Below are 22,757 nucleotides of genomic sequence, written 5' to 3'. Positions count from 1 at the left end.
ACGATTATAATCCATGATCATTTATGTGTGCATGTGTATTAAAGAGCTATATGCTAATAAAATATTTTAACAACCACTTAAAAGATACAGGGAAGCAAAAAAAAATTTTTTTTTTTTTGGTGGGGGAAACAGAGTAAAACATAGGTTTGTATCTAAAAACTTCTGACAACAAAACAGAGTTACTTTTTTAACCTTCAGTAAAACTTATTAGAAAACCTTTGGCAAATAACTTCAATACAAATAGGAATTTAACAAATGCTTTTGACCCAAAATAAATTAAAGGAGAGAAAAGGCTAACTTGATACTGTGCTAGGTTTTTAAATACAATATCTCTTTTAACATTTTTGTAAAAATTTGAGCCAAATGTCCTTTTCTTGGGTTATGACCTCACTATCTAACCCAATCATGCAATCAAAAGATTAAACATATGTTAAAATTACAAATAACTGAAGCAGGCAATAAACATAATAGTCATTTCATTTCATTCATTTACAGGATTTGTGTAATACTATGTAAGGGAGCCTAAAAACGCAGTTTTCATTTCATGGTACAACAGTACCACCTTGTGGTATTAATTAAGTAATACAGTATATGCAGAATTGCTCTAAGCTATGAGACTTCGTTCACTCATTCCCCAAATACTAATAGAATACTATGTGTAAGCACTCCTCTTAGTGCTGGAAATACACTGAGGAATAAAACAAAGTCTGTCTTCGTAGAGCTAATACTATATGCATATCTATTTATTCCAGTCACAGACATACACAATGGGAAACCTCTCTCAATAGGAAAGAACCCATGATATTTGTTCAAAAAATAGTGTTATCGTCTTTATAGGGTCTACTAGCCATATAAAGAGCAATTTTTTTATTATAAAAGAAAAGATGTTAAGAATGTCTTTCAGATTATAAGAGATTCCTTATCTAACTCTGATGAATCTTTCCATTATTTAAAAAGATCCAGCCCCTGAAACATTCCATTAACAACAAACAAAGATACCTCTGCAAATAGGAAAAAAATGTACTATTGGCCCACTCCTGTCTTCCTGGGGTCATGGAATCAAGCAGGACTTGTACCTAAAAATAACCTGAGGACTGTATAGCATAAAAATGTGAGCAAAGATACCAGAGTCGACTTAGTAAGTCAAATTAAGACATCTGAATGATAATTTACCAACATAAAGAAACAAATAAAAAGCATCTGTACTATTTGAAAGCTAACAGTGAAGCAGTTCCAAAGCTTCCCCTGCTATACTGATATGGAAGCAATGAAGCAGGAAGGTAATTTATAGCTTTCCTCAAGGAGAATGCTGTTACCTCTCCATCTCTTATTTTTACCTACACTCCTACAATGATTTCTATTTCTATTTGATTAAGTTACCCAACTGGATAAAAGGCCACTTTCCTGATTAACCCAAGTTTTCTTTGCCAATCTCCTTACCAAATAAGAGAAATAACTGTTTCCAATGAACAGAGGTCCACTTGGTTCTAACCAACCACTGTAACACCTCTAATGTCAAATTAATTCAAAGCTTGTCAATTAAACTCTAAAAACTACGTGCTTCCTGGGACAGTGAAGTCCGAATTCCTGACTTTGATGTTTATGTTTACATATGGACATGTGAAATCTCAATGTTAATCCTCCATGTTTAGACAACTATACCCAATAAACTATCAACACGTGACCAAGGGAGGGCAGACAGTTTCCACATGACCGGCCTCAAGGCGGCCCACTTCCTGGAGGGTTTCTATGTGAGCATGCGCCCTGACAGCAAACCTCCAGGTCTCCACACTGCTCCTCTACTACGCAGCACCAGAAAAGCTGGAAGCGCCAGGGAGGGAGGGAGAACAGGGACAAAACTTTCAACAGGTAGTTCAAAAAGGAAGGAATAAGAGTGGACCCAAAGGAGAAAATTCACTCATTTAAATACAGAGGTCAGTTGTCTCACGTGGTCGTCTTGAAAGGGAATGACTGTAAACATGTTTTTAGATGAGAGCAGTAACTATTAAAGTAAAAGTTTCTCTAAATTGTTGAATTTGAAGAATAACAGCCAAGTAAGGCTTTACTGGGGGATTCTGGGTTTTGTTTTTAAAGCAATCAGTCGAGGCTGTGACAGGGTTCTCGTGTGGTCCCCATTCCAGCAGCTTTACCATCAGTCTCACTTGCATACTTAAAATCCAGCGTCTCAGGCCCCAGCCCAGACCCACTGACCAAGAGCGGTGGGCCCAGCAACGTGAGATGTCACCAGCCCCCAGTGACCCTGCTGCACTCTGAGCCCTGGCAACCACCAGGCCATAAAAGGACAAGTATTTTTTTAGTGATATTTTCATTACTGTTATAATTTTAGATTTGGGAAATCCAATATTAGACTCAGCATTGGAGGCCTTAAGTTTGACCACTGCAGGCCTTAAGTGTGGCTAAAAATCACAATGACATTTTTACACTATGAAAAAACAATCTGGAGGAAAAAATAAGATAAAAAGTTTAGTACAAACAATTATGGGTTAATATATTTTAAAAACAGGTATTTTATGGAACTTCTGTCAATATGGCAGCTCAAGAAAGAAGAAAATCTTGTTTTAAAGGCAAGAGAATGACCCTTTAATTTTTAATGACTAACTACACTTGCTAAAAATATATATATATAAAGAAAACGGGCAGACGTTCCAGGATAAGGAGGCAGTGTGAACACAAACTAGTCTTGGTCAATCGCAAAATTTAATGAAACTTCAGAAAAGTGGTTTGCTGTTGTCTTAAACATGTAACCCATCCGGGACAAGATCAGAAGAGACAACAACACCACAATTTAGGAAGCTGGAAGCAGATGGACTAGAAACTGTTCTGACAAACTCAAGTTGAATCCTAAGACTACAACTGTCAAGCTGAGAATCAACCCCATTTATACTGCAACATCTTCCAAAGAAAGAGGCATTACTTCTAGGAGCGTGAAAGTGGAGAAACCAAAATAAAGAAAACTGGGTTAAGGTTATGTGGAGAAACAATCAGATCTCTAGATTTCCCTAACCCCTTACACACTTGTCGACTAACTCACTCCCCTTGCCAACCTTGGCAGATGATAGAGGGTTTACCCTCTGGAGAGGTAAGGGGCTGGCATGAGATGAGGGCACAAGTAGAGTACCAAAACAGGGGTTTACATGTGTGAATTACATGTGTGTAAAGCGCAAAGTGGATAATGTCCACAAGCTCAAGCTTCTAATCACTTTTGGATTATTTGTTCTAAACATGAACAGGCAATTAGATTATCTATCAGAAAGACCATAGAGAAAAATGCAAACAAACAAAAACAAAAAAGCAACTTGTAGGAAAAAGAAACTTGTAGGAGAAAATTTAAGGGGAAAATATCAATATTCTTGAAGAACTGGGAGAATAAATTGCATCCACAAACAAGAACAGTTGCTTTTTAAAAAGAAACATTAATAGAAAGCAAAGAGCTCGAAAATTAAAATGTAATACTTTAAGAAATTTTCCCCAAAGTTTCCAGAAAGAAGTTTCCTCTTGAGTGCTCAATACAAGAAATAAACACAGAGCCACATCAAGGACATCACTGTAAAATTAAGGGACAATGAGGACTCAAAGAATATCCTGTAAGTTTCCAGAAAGACAGAAAAAAACCAGTCACATACATACAAAGATCAAGAATCAGAAGACATTCAGACTATCTCTGAATAGATTTCATTAAATGTTAAGGCATCATGAGAATTAAGGGGTTTTTGTTTTGTTTGTAAGATAGAAATCTGAAGTACTGCTTTTACAACAGGAATGAAAACCAAGAGAGTTCTGGATTTGAACAACTGTCGAACTATTGACTCAAACACTCCAAATTGGAAAGTTGTAGGGGTCCAGGACCTAAAGAAATAAAAAGGTACTCCCCAATTTCTTAACCTTGGTCTAAATATTAGGTAAAACACAGTTAACCATCATATTATCTGTTAGGCACAGATGTTTATTACCATTAGATGGACTCTTTATTAACATGTATTGTAGATACTGGAATGATCAAAATTTAGCATCTGCCAGTTTTTCAGCACTGCTATAAGGCAGCACTGATTCAATGACCTAAAGCAACCTACAACATAATTTTCTGTGCCTATATCAAGTGAAAAGTAAAATTAGCTAAATGCAAGAACTTAATGAAAACCACACGATGCAAGGAAACAAAATAGTTTCCACCCTCACTGGCCTGGTTTTATACAAATATTTAATCAAGATCATACAGAAGCAGTCTGTGTCAATTTTGAAGATGAAGACAACCCTTAAGAATTTCAAGATTCAAATATACATTGGCAGCTTTGAAAAGAAAACTGAACACAGAGGTTTAGAAGTATTCCTTAGTTTAACATCAAATAATTAGAGCTTAATTCCATTTCAATTTTATAGGGGGAAATGAAAGTCAAATCCTAGAAAAATAAACAATAGTTTCATCTATATTTGGCAATCAATATTACCTAATTTCACTGTTTTCCCTAAGAAGAATGCTTGTAGTTATTATTTTAATCTAGCTTCATTTTATTTTCTAAAGGTTCCTATTAGCACTGGCTAACCTAGGTTTTGTTTTCTGTTTTTCTGCTAACTTATTCTTAATACCTTTAGTGTTGCAAATCTTTAGCAAGCTATTTACAGTTGTAGTTAGTAATCTTCCTACAACTGATTAAAGCTGATCTGAGAATTCTACCTCTGAAATGAAGAATTCATGGAAAATCCCTTTACATAAAAAACGCATTCTGCGTTTTCCTGGAGGAATGAAGCTGGAGGTTTCAGCACTGGATGCTTCATGGTGATTCGTCTTTCCCCATGCTAAGCTAATCTTCTTGCTTCAAGTGAGCTCATCCCATGTCTTCCTCAACTGGGCTGCCATCATGGCAGCTGCACACAATCAAAAGGACTGTTGGCTGTTAAAGGGATGGCCAGCTGGTTGCATTTATCTCGAGTAAAGCCTACTGTCCAAGAAAGTGCCAATGCACTAGTAACACCTGCTAAGACATTCAAGTATCAGCCACTGGACAGCCTAAAATATCTCTTCAAAAAATAAACGCTAAGTACCTAATAACAACAACTTCTTCTATGTCAACCAGTCTTCTGAAGTCCAGAAAAACATTTAAAAAGCCTTATTAAGTAGGCATCTGAACTAGAAAATGTTGCCAGCAGCACTCCACTCTCGCTCCTCTTCTACCTTTCACTCCCCTTGGTTTATAACCTTCCTAAGCCCCCTTTCAACCATCCTTCTTATACTCTTAGTAGGCCCCTGTATATTTAAGCTCAATTCAATTTATCTCTTCTCCTCACGCATGAATATCACCCAGTCACAACCATTAAAGCAAGTAACCCTCCTCCTGGCCCCAGCAGTATAGCAAGAGAGTTTCACACCATGAGTGAGAGGGACTACAATCCTTAAAATCAACAGGAAGCAGACACAGAAGAATGACCTTTGCCCTTCAACTCCCCCTTAAGATTAAGGGTGTACAACTCTCTGAGGGAGGCTTTCAGGTAAGACAGACTAGGAACCTAAGGAGGAAGGGGCAGAAAACCTAGTAAGCCACATAAACATCACCTGGTAAGAGAAACTGAGACAAAGTTGTGCTGACTAGCGCCAGCCTGCTGAGTCAGGTCAGGAAGGGGCAACTACAGCACACACCCTGCAGCTTGCAGCCCACACCCAAAGGCTGTCAGAAGGCAGCCAGCAAAGAGAGAAAGGGCAAGGCAGGTGCCTCCACCACCCACCCACCTAGCTTTCAGGTTGCCTCATGTCTCCTGGACAGCGAGCAGAGGCCAATCACTGCCAGTCAACATGCCCTACAGAACTCGTGGACAGCAGCCAGAAGCCAATCGCCACTGGATGGCAACCCCCACGCCCCTTACCCCCAGATGCCTAAGCCCTTGCTGATAAGCACAGACCCTTGAGTCCTGTACCCCCATAAAAGGGACCCACAGGACAGAACTTGCATTTTCTCCCTTGAGATATGCCCACCCTCAACTTTTAGGGTATACTTTTGTTCTTTTGCTTTATATCCCAATAAATTCTCTACTTGCTTAATTAATGTGTGGCTCATCCTTGAATTCTTTCTTGCGACAAAGCCAAGAATCTGGACACAGACCCCAATACCACCAGTAAGTACATAAGTTTAGAGAATGAGACATTTGGAGAATTACCATAATTTCCCTTAAAGCTATCTTTCATTGCCTGAGAAAAAGAATTAGAACATTTTGAATGAGAGATATGTTTTGTTTCTTATAAAACAATTTGTTACTTTGATTTCATCTATTTGCTTAAAGTTTAAATAGAACCAAATCCATTTTTCTTGTACTTCATTTCCCTTTAGCCTGCATCTATTCTGTATGTAGCAAAATGTATTGCCAGGGACTCCACTACTTTCACTGATTTTTTTCTATTAGAATCATTGTTCCTTTGTGTTTATTTTAAATAATGTATGATTTATTCAGAAGTTTTTAAAAATCACATTTAATTTTTGCCAAAAGCATAAGCAGAAAACTAATCTTACTGAATGTAGAAAAACTCAAATAAAATGGGAATTTGAAAAAAAAACCCTGCATTCTGGCAAAAATCAACAGAAGTGAAATATAGCTTCAAATCTTTAGGAACTGAATAAGGACACAAATGGTTTTCTAAGCATGGAAAATATTAAACACCCCACTAATCAGAAAGGATTGAAAATTTTCAATATGCAAAGTGTAAGAGTTACAATGAAGAACATACAGTAATATTACATGGAAAACTCCATGTCTATCAATACAAACTCAACTCTTCTCTGAATCTCAAAAAAGTCTTCATAAGGGATTCCTAACTGTCTCAATCAACTTTCACCATCCCTGCCCCTTCATAAACTTGTTTTAATTCATTGTTTTACTAGGATGGCTCTGTTTTTGTTTACTATTTATATAGTTTTCAGATTCTTGTATACTTTCCAGATTCAGATGGATAATTTATAAGATCCAAGCAAACTACAAAAGCATTTAGTGTTAAATGTATAGAATTCTCTTTAAAAAAAAGAAATTCCGTCTAGGTTTCTCAGAAATCAGGACTAACACTCCTCGAAATCATAGCATAAATCTCTAATGCATTTTTTTTGGTCCACTGCACTTTTTTTGTTTTATAAAGAAATACATTAACAGAGCTGTTAACTCATCTGGAAAACAGATATCAATATCTTTTTAGTATCACAAATTTGTTAAAAAGCTAAAATGAGAAAACATGTAAAGTTTGTAAAAGTGTGAAATGCTATAGAAACAAAAGTAATTTATATCTGGTAAAGAATCTGTGTACTATCAATATGTCTATTGAAATCAACAGAGGATTCAAAAATAAACGGATGGGCCCCGCGAAAAGGAACCCGAGTTCCTTGCGTAGTACCTGGAACAAAACCAACACTACTGATCAGCCCCTGCCCAGCCCCTCTAGTCACTGTCCCTCCTTCACATAATCCTGTCATTTTCTAATGATGTCCTACACATTATTCACAAAGATGAGAACAGTCAAATAGCATGACAGCACCCATTTTAAAACCAAAGTTTCCTTGGTAAGTGTAATTTTAAAGTAACCTAACCATAGCTTGAACTGAGAAACAAAGAAACTGGTCAGATTTCTACTCAAATCCTAGAAGTATGCATTACTAGACCAGACACACCTAAAATGAGAATGTCCTAAATCTAAACATAATTTTTAAATTAAATTTTTGGATAACTTTTGGATCATCCAATAATTCAGATAAATAAGAATAACAGCTTCCTTTCAAATTTGTCTCCAACTTTTACAATTCACTTTGACTATTATTTAGTTGTAAAGAAAAAATAAGTACTAAGTACAAAGAACTCATTCTAATAATGACATGCAATGAAAAACTTTTTAAAATTGCAAACGTGTATATAGTGTTTACTATGTGCCAAGTATTATTCTAGGCACTTCACATATATTAATGCACTTAACATCCCTAGAGGGAAAGACTAATGCTACTAGAATGATTAATTTTAAACAGATAAGAAACTTGCAGGGGAGCAAACTCATCCAAAGTCCCACATGCAATAAACGGCAGACCTGGTGTTCTGAACCCAAGGGAGTATGACTCTTAGCCACTATGCACAATACCTGCCCATAAATGATCTCAACTGCCAATAGCTCAAAAATGATGGTATTTATCAGGAAACAATGAAATTTCTTTTGGTTTTTAAAAAAATGTACCAGAGGTACAAACACATGGTATATGACTCACTTGTGTAGGATGACTTTATTTTTAAAAAGCCCCAACGCACCAATAAAGTCCTACTTGGTAGATTAAATCATACCCCCATAAGACATGTCAAGTCCAAACACCTAGTCCTGTGCGTGTGTGGACTTGTTTGTAAAAAGGCTCTTCGAAGATCCTATTTAGGTAAGGTCAAATTCAATCAGGGTGGGCTTTAATCCATTTTGACTAGAACCATTAGGAAAGGAAATCTAGACAGAGACACAGATGACTGAGAGGATCAGAAGCCACAGGAGGGGACCTAAGGAGACAGATGGTCATGTGACAGAGGCAGACTGTCAGCAAGCCACCACCAGAATGTTACAGACGTTGGAGAAGGCATGGTCTGCTGACACCTGGACTGTGCACTTCTAGCCTCCAAATCCGTGAGATAAATTCCTGTTGTTTAAGTCAGCCAGACTGTGGTTCTTGTCATAGCAGGGCTGGTAAATGAAGACATTTACATAGTGAGAGCATGTCTTCAAAGAGGACCTGTGACAGTTTGATATTATTTGTGAATTCCAAAAAGAGATAAAGATTATGTTTGTAAACTGGTCTGTTCCTCCGGGCATGATACCCTTTGCTTTATGTTTACTTGATTAAATCAAGATTAAGGCTTTGATTCGACCATATCATTAGGGCTTGCAGGATGAAGTCCCGGCCTCCTTGGTGGGTTGATTAAAAAAGATTCCCACACAGAAGTAGTCACACAGAGAAGATACAAAGGATCCTGTGGCCCCCAGAAGAGAAATGAGCCTGCTAGTTTACAGTGGACTTGTGAAGAGAACAGAGCAGCTGAGCCTGGAGAGAAACAAGCCCCAGAGGAACAGAGACAAGCTCAATGCCAGCCTACAGCTGAGATCAGAAGCTGGGTCCATGGAGCCTCAAACGGAAAAAGGCTGAACCGCTGAACCCTCGCAGACATTACCCGCCATCGTGGCAAGAGACTTTGGGTAAGGAAATACCTCTTATGATTCCGTGAGTTGGATTCTTTAGAAATAAATACCCTTTTACCCCAAATAAATACCCTTTATAAAACCCAAGAGATTTCTGGTACTTTGCATCAGCACCCCTTTGACTGACTAAAACAGGGCCAGAAGATTTACAATGTCATTGCTTTTATTTTAACAGTCACTAAGGATTTCTACAGTAGCTCTGTAATAACTGGTTCTTATTCTTCATTTATAGCCATATTTCCCCATGTCTTGCTGCCTGTACCACATTGCCAAACACAATTTCACTTTGATTACAACTGCTATTCAAATCAGAAACTACTCTAAATTAAAACTAAATAGCATATTTTAAAGATGAATACAATGAGAAACTGGCTTTAAATGGTTCCCATCAACAGTCATGTGCAATCCTGCTCATTCTCATTTCAAACTTGGAGTCTCCCTTTTGTCTAATCTCTAATTTATTTAGGCATTTTCAGTAAACAAGCATTAAGCTGAATTATTTACAAAGTTGGGATTCCAAACATTCCTGTGCCAGAGCTTTTCAGTGAGCAGCAGCATTTCACTGTGAAATGCAGGGGCAATTTAAGGACAATCTCCTTCTCCTCCCCCTCACCTGCCCTCCGCACACCACCACCCATTAAAAAAACTGAACATTTCTGGGGGACCACCTAGGGATGTGTGCGGAAGTCCCCATTCCTGGGCTTGATCCTCTGGAGCCAGGAACCAGTAATCTATGAGCCAGAAGGAATTCAGAATTTTAAAGTGCATACCAATTCAGAGGCTGGATCTAAGTAATCACGATATCAAAGGCAGGAGGTATTTCAAAAGCATTCCCACAACTAAATATTTAGTTAGGGAGAAATTATGTGGTGGTCACTTACAAGAAATGGAAGAGATCCAGCACCTTGACTTACCTCCATGTTGACACTGAATATAAAGTACTCATGTCATAAAACCAGGAAAAAAAAATAACCTAACCTCTTCCAGTTAATTTTTCCTACAGATTTTTACTGAAATTTTGTTGTCCTGCAATCACTACAGAAATTACTTTCTAATGGAAACTAGCTAGGATTTTCCCCTACTTTACAAAGCTATTATCATAGTTTCATTAAAACAAAAGCTGAAATTGATACACTGGTGATTTCAAATAAATGAAAACTTTGTAGAAAGTTTGTAATTTGAGAGTGAAAGTAACATAAAGCTGATGCCTTCGTTACAGAAGCCAGTATACTCCTCTTTGAGACTGACAGATTTGTAATGCATCACATTTTCTTCAGTAATACCTTTATGGAAACAACTCTTAAATTTCAATAAATTTGACTGGATTTTGTTGTTGTTTTTGCTTGTTTCCTTCTAAGAGGTACTGGGGTTTAAACCCACCAATTCGCACATGGAAAGCAGACGCTCAACTACCTGAGCTACATCCAATCCCCAAATCTGACTGGAGTTTAATCAACTCTTCAAGAAGAGAGCAAAAGGAAAAATTACAACTTTGAAAGCTAAGGAAAAAAATCAATGTCTCTATATTATGAAAATCTTGATTATTCAGCATACTAGGAAAACTCCCCCTAGATAAGTATGTTTTGAATGGGAAAAAAAGGATTGAAACTTTTAAAAATTTTTAAGTTTTAACAAAATAGAACTTTTCATTGCTTCCTTAGTGTCCTAAATACAATTTAACCTTTTTTAAAATCACTCAGGTCAAGATCAAGACACCAGCCAATGTGCCTTGTCACATGCTGGTATGTTGCTGGGTTTGTACTTCATTTATTTGGTACAAAGGAGGGATTACAGGTTCTGGATTAGGAAATTCCATCCAAATAACTGAAAATTAATTCTTGAACTCATAAACTTTAAAAATTTAGTCATGTGAAAAATTCTCTCTAAAATATACTACCTGCCTTCCTTGAATTGGTAAACAGGTTGCCTGTTCTTAAAGACTCAGAGATATCTCAAATATCCTTTCAGGGAAACCCATAGGGCAAAGACACACAGGACTCATCAAACCCCTGCAACAAGGGGCTTCAAGGTACTTGGCTCTTCTGTCCGTCTGCTCCTTTGTGGTCATGCTGCTGCCTTCTGAACCACCACTGTTTCTATTTCACAAGGGCCTCCACTCTACCATACCGCTGCTCCTAACCTGATCTTTATGGTCATCCTTCTCGTTTTTTTTTACGACCTGGGGCAGATATTGCCTCCAAACATCTTTACCTCTCAAACATGTCCTGCCTTTTATATTTTCAATTTTGGTGAAATCTGTCACCATTCCCTGAGTCACCCAACCTGGAAACAAAACATGCACAACCTTATGCCTCAGTTTGGGTTCATCCCTCTTGTGATTACAGCAAGAGCATTTGTAGAGGGTTGAATATCAGTGCCCTCACCCCCAAAATCCATGTCGACTCAATCTCAGAAAGTGACTTTATTTGCACCTTTACAAATAAAATAAAGCTAAGAATCTCAAGATGAGAAAACCCTGGACTAGGGTGGGCCCTAAATCCAACAACCTTGTGTCCTTATGAGACAGAAAAGGAGAAGAACAGAGACATGGAGGAGGAATGTGAAGATGGAGGCAGAAAGAGGATTACACAGCCCCCAGCCAAGAAAAGACAGGGCTGTCAGCAGCCACCAGAAGCCAGAGGGCAGGCATGGAATGGATTCTCCCTCAGAACCTCCAGGGGGAGCCAAACTTGCTGGCACCTTGATTTTGAACTTCTAGCCTCCCAGCACTGAGAACAAACTTCCGTTGTTTAACGCTACCAAGTTTGTGGTAATTTGTTATGGTAGCCCCAGGAGACTAATATAGTAGCCTCTCATTAGTTGATCTTCGGCACAATATTTCCATCCTCCAGCCCCCTCTCTCTTCCTTAAAAATAATCAAATCTGATCAGATTACTTACCTGCTGAGAACACTGCAACTCACCCCCTAGTGCCTAAGGAGTAAAGCCCAAATTCCTTAATAGAAGACACAAAACTTAAAATATGACCCCAATATATGTCCTCAGAATCTCTTTTTTCAACTCTCCACTTGTAAGCAAACAATCCAACCTCCACAGAAGAAATAACAGAAAACAATGAGGAGACAATCATAAAAAATGTGAAAAACTAGAGAACTGGTAGTTTTCCTCCCCCGTAAGGCAGCACAATGATTGGAAGTTCTTTTTCTCCTTTCCAACTGCTTAAGTTCTCAAATGAGGCACAATGGTGGTTCTTTTTCCTTAAAGAAGTATTACTGGTAAAAGCATTTATTCATATGGTTTCCTTCTCTGATGCTTATTTCATTTTCTTTGAATGTTTTCAGAGACATCACTTCAACAAGCTGGTTTCAACAGCATGAATACTTGTTCTAATTTATGACTTTGTGAAAGTTTTTGGTTGAAGAGAAACACCTCAACAGAAACAGCATTCACCGGTGTGTCCTCTCTCCTATGATCATTTGACTTCCCATTACATGATGTAAAAATGCTTCATCAGATACTCAAAACACCTTTTCCTACAGGACAGGTCAGTCAAATGGATGAACTAGAGCTTTTACCATGCTTAAATCAAGGCTAAGTTTCTCACATTCTTTTGCAACACATTCCTCTTGAGAACCATGCTTCCTTTGAACATCCTCATATCACAATTTTTCAACTTTAAGACTTTCTAACATGAACAATATTTGTACTATGTGGAACACTTACTAAAACAACTTTGCAAGGGTTTCTCTTCTTGTTTACAAATGAAATATTTGGTAGACTGGTTCGTCCCACAGAGCCAAATCCTCACTGCATTTGACATTCACTGCTTTACCCAAGTATTCCATTTTTTGGCCAAGTATCATCCTTTTCTTAGGTCTTCTTACTTCTATTAACAGCCTTCCTCTCCCTGGCCCTAATATAAAATTTTTTTCAAAAACGAAAATAAACTAAGCCCCCAATCATGATTTAATAAAATTTACTGTGAAACAATATGACAGTGAACAGGGAAAATACTGAGCTTTACTGAGCTGTGGATACTGGACAGTGTGAACTCACCAACTAGCGACTTGCTTATACATATACACTTTGCAACATGAGGAATTAAAAGAGGAAAAAGACTGTGGAATTTGTGAATGCCAAAGGTGTTACGTGTTTATTAAAGTGATGTACATCCTCTGTACAAATGACCTGGCCTAACACAATGAAAGTAACAGATGTGTGATTTTTATTAAAAAAAATTTTTTTAGAATCTTATTTGTAACTGAAGAAATATCTCATTTTTTGGCGGATGAAAAATTAGCTAGAATAGTGCACTTAACTCTGTTGAAGGTTTTTGATTTACAAATATTAGCTGTTATCTCTTCTGAAATGAGACTGTCAAGTACCTTTTTATTTTGCTTTGCAATACCTAGGCTTGGTTTCAAAGAATAAAGTAATTAGCAACCCAAATTAATTTAATTTATCAGTTTGACATGTTGTTTTTGTTGTTTCTTATAGAGATTTTTTTTTAACATCTTTCTTTCAAATTCACAAAAATAAAAGACTAGAAAAAGGCAGCTCAACAAGTTATGGAAACATTAGTCCTAAAAAGTTCTTTTTGGGGTGCTTTTATCTCATCTAATTCCAACTGCAACTCTGTTGTTCCTCTAATGTTCAGGAAGATATATAGTTGAACACATATTAACTAAATGGCATAGTCAAGGTCTCCTTATTAATGGAAAAAAATTGAAAAGAAAAAAAATGCTTAATCATATTTATATCTCACAAAACCAAACCCCATTTTTTTAACCTTCAGAATTAATGTAGTATCAACTTTGCTTTTCTTACAAAACCATTACAATGTTGTTAACTAGTCCATAAATCACAGTAGTTATATTTTTCCCATGTATCATCACATTCTTAACATCCTGCAGTAGCAGAACATTCCTATATTTATATTACACTATACAAATATGCAAATGCTTCTGATATATACTTTGAGGTTTAAGATATTTCTTAATTTAATTTATATTTGTATTTAATTTATATTTGTATTTTGTAATATTTGTAAATTTTGTTCATTTTTTCTTGTTTATTGTGTTTTTATCACTAGCAGCATTAACAATACACATTAATTCTCTGCAGATCTTCCTGAGATTAGTGGATGGCACACACCACCTAAGTTAGATAGAATACATAGAAAATTAAGGTGAAATTTAAAGGACATCTCTACCTATCTTAGTGCTCATTTGGAATGCAATATATGTCTCCGTATGATTCATTTCTCAATTGGTTCAGTGTCCTGTATAAGCAGCTAACTTTGTTATAGGAGCTGGTGGTATTTTTTTTCTTTAAACTTTTTATTATGGAATAATTTTAGGTTTACAGAAGTTGCAAAGATAAACAGAGTTTGCATATACCCATCATCCAATTTCCCGATTTTTTAAGAAACAAATCAATTTTACTGATACATATTAATAAAGCATACACTCCATCCATCCAAAGTCAGTTTGATATCTTTTGAAATACTTAAAAGACTTTAAAAAATTTCTCTCCCTAAAAATGATCTTTAAAAAGCCATTAAAGCCATATGGGAAGGTCCTAGGGTCAATTCCCAGTGCCTCCTAAAAACAACAACAAAAAGCAAACAACAAGGAAGCAAACAAAAAAACCAACTTCAGGGAAGCCAATGTCACTCAGTGGTTGAGTGCTGGCTTCCCATATATGAGATCCTAGGTTCAATTCCCAGCCCCAGAACCTAAAAACAAAATAAAACAAAACAAAAAACACCATTACACCCTTTTTGGCCTCAGTAGAAGGCTTTCTAAGAATCCAAGTTCCCAAACACTACTCAAGAGATAACCACTATGTAACATAAAATTAGGAAAGAAAAAGATAAAAAAATTCTAAGGGCAACAATATTACCTAAGTTCACAGGATCACAGAATTAAAAAATATCTTAATTAACAGCTAATGATGAGAATGAATCAAAGTCTTGGAGCATACTGAAAAAAAAAGTTACTCCCATCTGTGCACCAAAATACTGCAGGGTCACGGTTTCAAATAGAGTAACACGATTTTTAACAGCAACCTTCCACTGAAATTGCAACTCACAAAAATATAAAACAGAAAAGAAAATATGTCACATATAAATATATAATGCACAAATATATACAACCCTCAAAGTTGTATGTATTTGCACAGATGTGTGATTTGTAAAGAAAAGAACCTGAGTAATTCTGGGTATTTTCAGATTAAAAAATAAAAATTAACATATTATATAATTTTTTAAAAATAGGGAAACAAAACAAGAAATCTAAAGTAACTCAAGGGAACAGAAATAATCACAAAGATTGTTTACAAAGAAATAAAGACAGTATATAGACCTGCTCCATGTAAGTAGACATTTTCCTCTTTATAAGGCTAAAGTTTTAGAAAGTATGTTTATAAACAAGTATGTTTTTAATAAATCACATCAAAACACACAAAAAAATCCATTATCAACTAATCGAGGGTTCATTGCATGTGAAATATTTTATAATCCATTTTAAGATTACCAATAAATCCATAAACACAATAAGAAGCTAGACTTAGATTAACATTTTTACTTCTAAAGCAAAATTTTAGAAGACATCCAGTTAAACAGGTCAGACTGAATACATGCATTTATCTCTGTTTCTTACAGAAAACCTTCTAAAATGAAAATAAAGGTATAAAATGTATAAATAAACAATAAAGATGGGGAAAAATAGTAGATATGAGACGCCAACAAATTTTGGGGGAATGAAAACTGAAGAGAGTAGTGGTAACCAACTAACAAGAAAAAAGCTGATGTCTACATGAAACAAGTGGATCTGGCAAAGGAAGAAGGTTGGGGTGATGGTGCTGATGGAAATGAAGGACTGATTGACAGTCTGTATAAGAAGCAGTTAGATGGGAAGCAGATTTGGCTCAACTTAGAGCATCCACCTACTACATAGGAGGCCCAGGGTTCAAATCCAGGGCCTCCTGACCCGTGTGGTAAGTTGGCCCATGCGCAGTGCTGATGTGCGCAAGGAGCGTGCCCCTCAAGGAGAGTGGCCCCACACAAAAAAAACACAGCCTAACCAGGAGTGGCGCCGCACACGTGGAGAGTTGATGCAGCAAGATGATGCAACAAAAAGGAGACACAGATTCCTGGTGCTGCTGAGAAAGAATGCAAGTGGACAAAGAAGAACACACAATAGAGAGCAGACAATGGGAAAGGGGGGGGGGGGGGGAGAAGGGGAGAGAAATAAATAAAATAAATCTTAAAAAAAAAAAAAAGAAGTAGTTAAAACTTCCAGGTTCCCTCTGCAGTTTTGAAATGGACAGGTAGCTCTTGTCTGACCCTGGGAAACTAGTTAAAGCACAGGACTTGTACTGAGTAAAAGCCTAACATACTGAATGCTGGTACCAAAATCCAGAGGCAGAAGACTGTAGGATTCTCCATTAGAAAAGATATGTCCGGAAGACTATACAAACTGACATTTGGGTATTGCCCAATGAAAGAACCAATTCTTTATCATCCTATAGCTGTGCTCAACAGTCAGCAACTTTTGGGCTCATACTCAAACTTTGAATCAGTTCCTTAGTAGTTTAAGTATAAATATGAATGGACATTGAAGATCATCATTAATTCAAGTCCACATTAAGATCTTCGAATGGAGGGAAGCGGATGTGGCTCAACTGACAGAGCATCCACCTACCATATAAAGGGTCCAGTGTTCGAACCCAGGGCCTCCTGGCCCATGTGGTGAGCTGGTCCATGCACAGTGCTGCCACGCGCAAGGAGTCTCATGCCACGCAGGGGTGTTCCCCGCATAGGGGAGCCCCATGCACAAGGAGTGCACCCCGCAAGGAAAGCCACCCTGGTGAAAAAAGCGCAGCCTGACCAGGAGTGGTGCCGCATATACGGAGAGCTGACGCAGCAAGATGACCCAACAAAAAGAGACACAGATTCCCAGTGCTGCTGAGAACGCAAGTGGACAAAGAAGAACACACAGCAAATGGACATGAGAGAGCTAAACAATGGGGGGGGGGGCAGGGGAAGGGAGAGAAATAAATAAATCTTTAAAAAAAAGAAAAAAGATCTTCAAATGGAAAGACTGAGATCAAAACAAACAGCAAACATGAACTCAGAAGAAACTAAGACAATGCAGAGTAGAAAAAATTATAAAACACTTATAATTAATTTCTCAGAGAGAAAAGATACTGCATTCATAAAATAAAAATAGGACTCCAAGAAAGGAACAGTTTTAGAGAACAAAAAAAGATGTCATCAAAATTAAAAATATGAAATCAGATTTTCCCCCCAATTCAATAGGAAAGCTGGAAATGAAAGAAATCCCTGAGGAAGGAGTCAGAGAGAGAAAATTGAAAGGAAAAAATTATGGAAATTAGAGGATCTACCTAGAAGGCCCAACAACCAATTAATAGAAATTCCATAAAGAAAACAGTAATGTAATCAAGGAACTTGTAAAAATACTTCAACGCTTTGTTGGCATGAAATTCCATGCTTTACTTGCCAAGGTTTCAACTGTTTTCCCAAAACATAAACAAAAAACTTAGGATAGAAACTCTCACGTCCTGATTGCATAAAGCACTTTTTGTTGTCAAATACTGTGAACTGTATTTATGTTCTTCATCTCTCAACCACCAAACATCACCAAAGCTGCCTTAATGCAGGGATGACTCTGTACCTTATTTCCTAACCATCCAAATCCTCATATTTTAGAAGTTACATACCATCACAATGATCTCTGTGGGGAAAAGTGTCAAATTGAGGCTCCATCACTTAGGCTTCTCTTCTCTAAAATGAACCAAATCAGGTAAGAGAGACACCAGCCCCACCTCTAAAAAAGTTACCTGAAGCTATTTGGTTCCTGAGCTCTAACAGCAGGAGTGTATCTACAACCAGCAATTTCCAGACTAAGTAAAAACATCATGGAACTAAAGAAGCCAAACTCTTAAAGAAATTAGGTCATGGGCATGCAGGAATGTTAATAAAACCTGAAAAATACATAAAATATGTATTTCTATAGTGTGCTTTACCATCCCAAAGCTCTGAATTGAAAGTCTGATGCACAGAATTCTATATAAAAAGTTTTACCTGTTTGGCTTTTGGGTTCTTCCCAGTAGAACTTTTCTCATTTGTCCTTCCATCCATTCCTCTAAGAACACTGATGAAATCTTTCTTAGAAACTGTTGATATCAACTTAGCACGCTTTCTCATTGAGCCTCCAGCTTCCTTAACCTTTTCATCAACATTCTTTTGATGCTTCTGAACAGCATTAAATAATTGCACCACACCCCTGTAGAATATAAAATGACCATAAATAACAATTACACTAGAATGCAAACTTGCTAAGGGCAGGAACAATGTATTTGCACTGTCTAGAAAAGAGGCAAGAATTAAGAATTAATAGGCACACAAACCAAAGTTTAGCACATATGGTTAAATTCATCTGAAAAATGAACATACACTTCAATGAATATAAATTTATGAATACAGTGAGCAAATATACGTGCATTGGTATGTGGTATTTTTCACCTTTTGTCTTTCTCAATCAACTTTTGTGCAATTAGAACTGAGAATTGCTTTTTAACACAAATACCTATTTCTCAAATTAGAAATATACTTTCCTATCTATTATAATTATATAATGGTTAAGACATTACAGAGTAAGGGTAAAAGGACAATGTTTAGAGTTAACTGGCTGAAGGAAAAATTTTCTGGATCTTAATTTCATAGGTAAATGAGAAAAACAATACTTGAGAAGTTTAAAAATAATTCAGCTATACTATCTGCAACTCTTGAAATATGAAACTAATTTTAAAATATTCTTAAGGGAGCAAATGTAGCTCAATTCAATGGTTGAGCACCTGCTTCCCATGTACGAGGGTCCTTAGTTTGATCCCTAGTACCTCCTAAAACAAACAAACAAAAAAACCAATTCTCATTAGGGAACAAATGTAGCCCAGTGGTTGAGTGCCTGCTTCCTATGTACAAGGTCCTGGGTTCAATCCCTGGTACTTCCTTTTAAAAAAAAAAAAGCTATTTTTCAATATATTTTATTTAAGGTACTTTGTCTATAGTTATGAAAGTTCACTCAAAGATGAGTTCTGAAGATTTAAACCTGCATGTGGCTCTTGAGCACTTGAAAAGTGCCTAGTACAAACTGAGGTGTGCTGTAGGTTTAAAACACATTTAAAACACACAACGGATTTCAAAAACTTAGTATGAAAAAGGGAATGAAAAAATATCTCATTACTAAGTGTTTTATACTGCTTATATGGTAAAATGATATAAATTTTAATAGACTGGGTTAAATAAAGTCTATTACTAGAAATTAATTTCACCTTTTTTACTGTTTTCATTGTGGCCACTAGAAAATTTTAAATTACATATGTGGCTCACATTTGTATTTCTACTGGACAGTGCTGATTTAGGCCTTAAGATCTCAAGCAGCTCTGATCTATGAATCCTCTTGCTATCATCATTACTGGCTTGTTCAAGAATACAAGGGGAGCAGATGTGGTTCAGTCTGTTGGGCCCTCCCCTCTCAGGTGGGAGGTCCCAGAAGGTGAGCAAACAATGAGCAGACAGATGAGCGAAGCATCTGGGGGAAGGGGGGATAAAATTAAAAAGTAAAATAAAAATAAAATAAAAATATTAAAAATATTTAAAAAAAAAAAAGAATACAAGGCTCTGACCCAAGCCATTTTGGGCTTTTTGCAGTAAGCAACCTTGAGGGATAAGGTAATGTCTTCCCCAGGCAAAAAGTAGGTTGTTTTCCTTCACTATAAAAGTGATAGATTCCCGAGTACAGTGTTCTTCTCCCATAACACAACCCCCTATAGAGGCAAACACACATCTAGGGCCCTTGTATCACACCTGCAGGACAAGGGAAACTAGCGGGAATGTAAAGCTCTTCTACTGCCTCTGCCATGAGTCCTCTGTCTCTGACCTGCGAATCTCTTGCCTTCAGCCTACATCCAAGAAACTTCACTAGGCCAGCTTACTAGTTTGCAATTGCAGACCCTTCACAGTGGAGCCAAGTGAGTTGTATAGGGTACAAATTTAAGGAGGCACTCAATCTCAGATTTGTACAAGTACCAAATATGCACTTTTTTTAGAGCTTTATATGCATTAATTCACTTAATTCTCAGAGAAACTCTATAGGTTAGGTATAATACTATCCTCATGTTTACAGAAAGGTAAACTGAGGCATAGAGAAATTGAGTAACTAAGATTCACTACCAGGATTTAAACATTGTATCCTGGCTCTATCACCCACATTCTCATTCACCACACCTCACTATCTCACCACACCTCAATGGATCAGAAAATGACCAAAACAATGTAGGTAACAGAATTTAACAGTAATCCGGAAAAAAGTAAGTAATTCTGCTAAACATAAGTGCTACATTACATAAGTAGTAGCACAACTATCTCCTCTCCTCTGGGAAATCTTCCCAATTCCCTCAGACAATCTCCTGTTCTTTGTTCCCAACATATAGTCATACCTCTATTCTCCAAGTAAAGAATTACTTTCATTCCTAAACTTAAGTGGGCAGGGACCACCCAGCAGCTACCATATCGTATTTATCTTTGTATACAAAGGGCATCAAATAAATGTATGGTGCCAATGATATAAAATACAATGAAAGGATAGCATCAGGCTGTTAGAATGTGTAACTTGTTATGCCATAAATGCAATGCAAGATAACAAAAATAATCATCTAGTGCCAAAAATTTAGACGAACATCATAACATAAATTCAGGAAGAGGTCTGATTACACTGTTCTCGTGACTATAAAAATAGGATGATCTAAAGCAGGTTCATGCTGAACATGCACTTAGGACATTATATTCTTGCCTCATGAGACCTGTAAAATCTTGGGTTGAGTACAGTACTGAATAGGCAGGCTTAGATACAAATCACTGGGCTCCTAGAAGGCACAGCTTAAAACTCAAAACTGTCAGAAAATAGATCACTATCAAGCTTTAGTATCCTTAATTATTTTTACATTTTTTAATAAAGAAGCTGTAGGTTTATGGAAAAATCATGCACAAAATTCAGAGCTCCCGTATATACCCCATAGATTTCCCTATAATTATCAACACTTTGCAACTAATTGTAACTCTTGATACAAGAGATGAAACAATATTATAGTTGTTCTAGTACTATAGCCCACAGTTTACGTAAGGGTTCACTGTTTGTGTTGTATAGTCCTATGGTTGGTTGGTTGGTTTTTTAAAGCATACAAAGCACTATCTTACCTTGTTGCAATTCTCTGAAGGTTTCTCTCTGTTTCTTTGTCTTTGACAACATCTGGCTTTACTCTGCACATCATTTCCCACTCCCGCTTCTTATCAAGCTGTGTTATAAATATTGTTATGTGAAAGAATATTAGGCATTTTTGAAAGTGCAGTACACTTTGATATGATACTCTGTGAAAGGACAAAGGTAATAAATCATTCTGACTTAGTCTGCCATAAGGGCTTTTAAAAAAAAACCCACAATTTTAGGGGTTCAGCTCAGGGAGCCTGTGGTTAGCACACAGGGTGTCATGTGAGAGGCACAAAGTGAATTTCTGTCAGGTTCTCTGCCAGCAGGGGCCTGGAGAGCTGCCAGCACATTCGGCCAGGCAGTACCGGGTAGGGTGTGAGAGAAGCACAGGTTTGATCTGCCATCACCAGATCATCACAGGTAGGCCAAAGGAAGACCCCAAACTACCCTGCTCAGGAACCCTAACAGAAACAGTTTCTCTTTATTTTCAGAAACTTACTACCTTGCAGTCAGAATGAATAATTTGCACCAATTTTTAAAGAAAAGCATCATATCCAGATATATCCTATTTATACAGTGACTATGTTTCCTTTCACTAAAACATTTTAATCTGTTTCTCCTCTTGTGGCACATTTAATAGATATCTTTGCTGTATGTGGCACATCACTCGAACGAAAGCAAATGGAATCTCTGCTATCACACATTACAAGGGGAGCTAGGAAATTACCAAAAAAAAAATCCCATAGACAACATAATCTTGTTCAAACTGTCTCAGAGCAGTTTCCTAGTCCCTGGCACCCAATTTGATAAGTTGCTTCCCCAGGATGCCTTCTCAAACCAACATTTCACCAAATATCAAAGACACACAGGATGATGAACTAATAACCAAGAAGTTGGTAAGCACTAAATCAGTAATGAGAACCAGGGACAAAATGTCTCCCATTATCTCTTTTCTCTATTCAACTATTTTTCATTTTGTATTAATGAAAACTTCTAATCACAATAGAGCAAATTCCTGTTCTTGGTATACAGATTAGCCTGATTCCTTTCTAAAGAAATAGATTCTTCCTCAAATGAGAGAATTCATTTTAACTGTAATGAAATGCACTACCAGATTGTGCCAGAAAAAAAATCTTACTTTTAAATTTTAGTCAATTCTTAATGGTCTATAGTATACAAGGACTAATAGAACATGCATAACCCTAAAACATCTCTTTAACTTTGAAATGTATTTTTATATTTATGAAAAAATAAGTAACTGATAAACTGAAAATTTATAATACTTAATTAACA

At 36.8% G+C, this 22,757-nt stretch overlaps 1 protein-coding gene across 1 annotated transcript in view; it reads right to left on the bottom strand.

The window, feature by feature from the left end:
- The window catches only part of RRP15 (ribosomal RNA processing 15 homolog), a 63,238-nt gene that overhangs the window by 7,862 nt on the left and 32,619 nt on the right, over positions 1-22,757 (bottom strand). Inside the window, exons 3-4 of the mRNA XM_004480217.4 lie at positions 21,455-21,552; positions 18,281-18,482 (exon numbers count right to left, since the gene is read on the bottom strand). Of these exons, the coding sequence (XP_004480274.2) occupies positions 18,281-18,482; positions 21,455-21,552 (300 nt within the window). The remainder of the gene's footprint in view (positions 1-18,280; positions 18,483-21,454; positions 21,553-22,757) is intronic.

This window comes from Dasypus novemcinctus, chromosome 13 (assembly GCF_030445035.2).
Source record: "Dasypus novemcinctus isolate mDasNov1 chromosome 13, mDasNov1.1.hap2, whole genome shotgun sequence".
In the NCBI taxonomy this organism is placed as follows: Eukaryota; Metazoa; Chordata; class Mammalia; order Cingulata; family Dasypodidae; genus Dasypus; species Dasypus novemcinctus.
The sequence above is the reverse complement of the archived record's forward strand: the minus strand, read 5'-3'. Positions and strand labels throughout refer to the sequence as shown.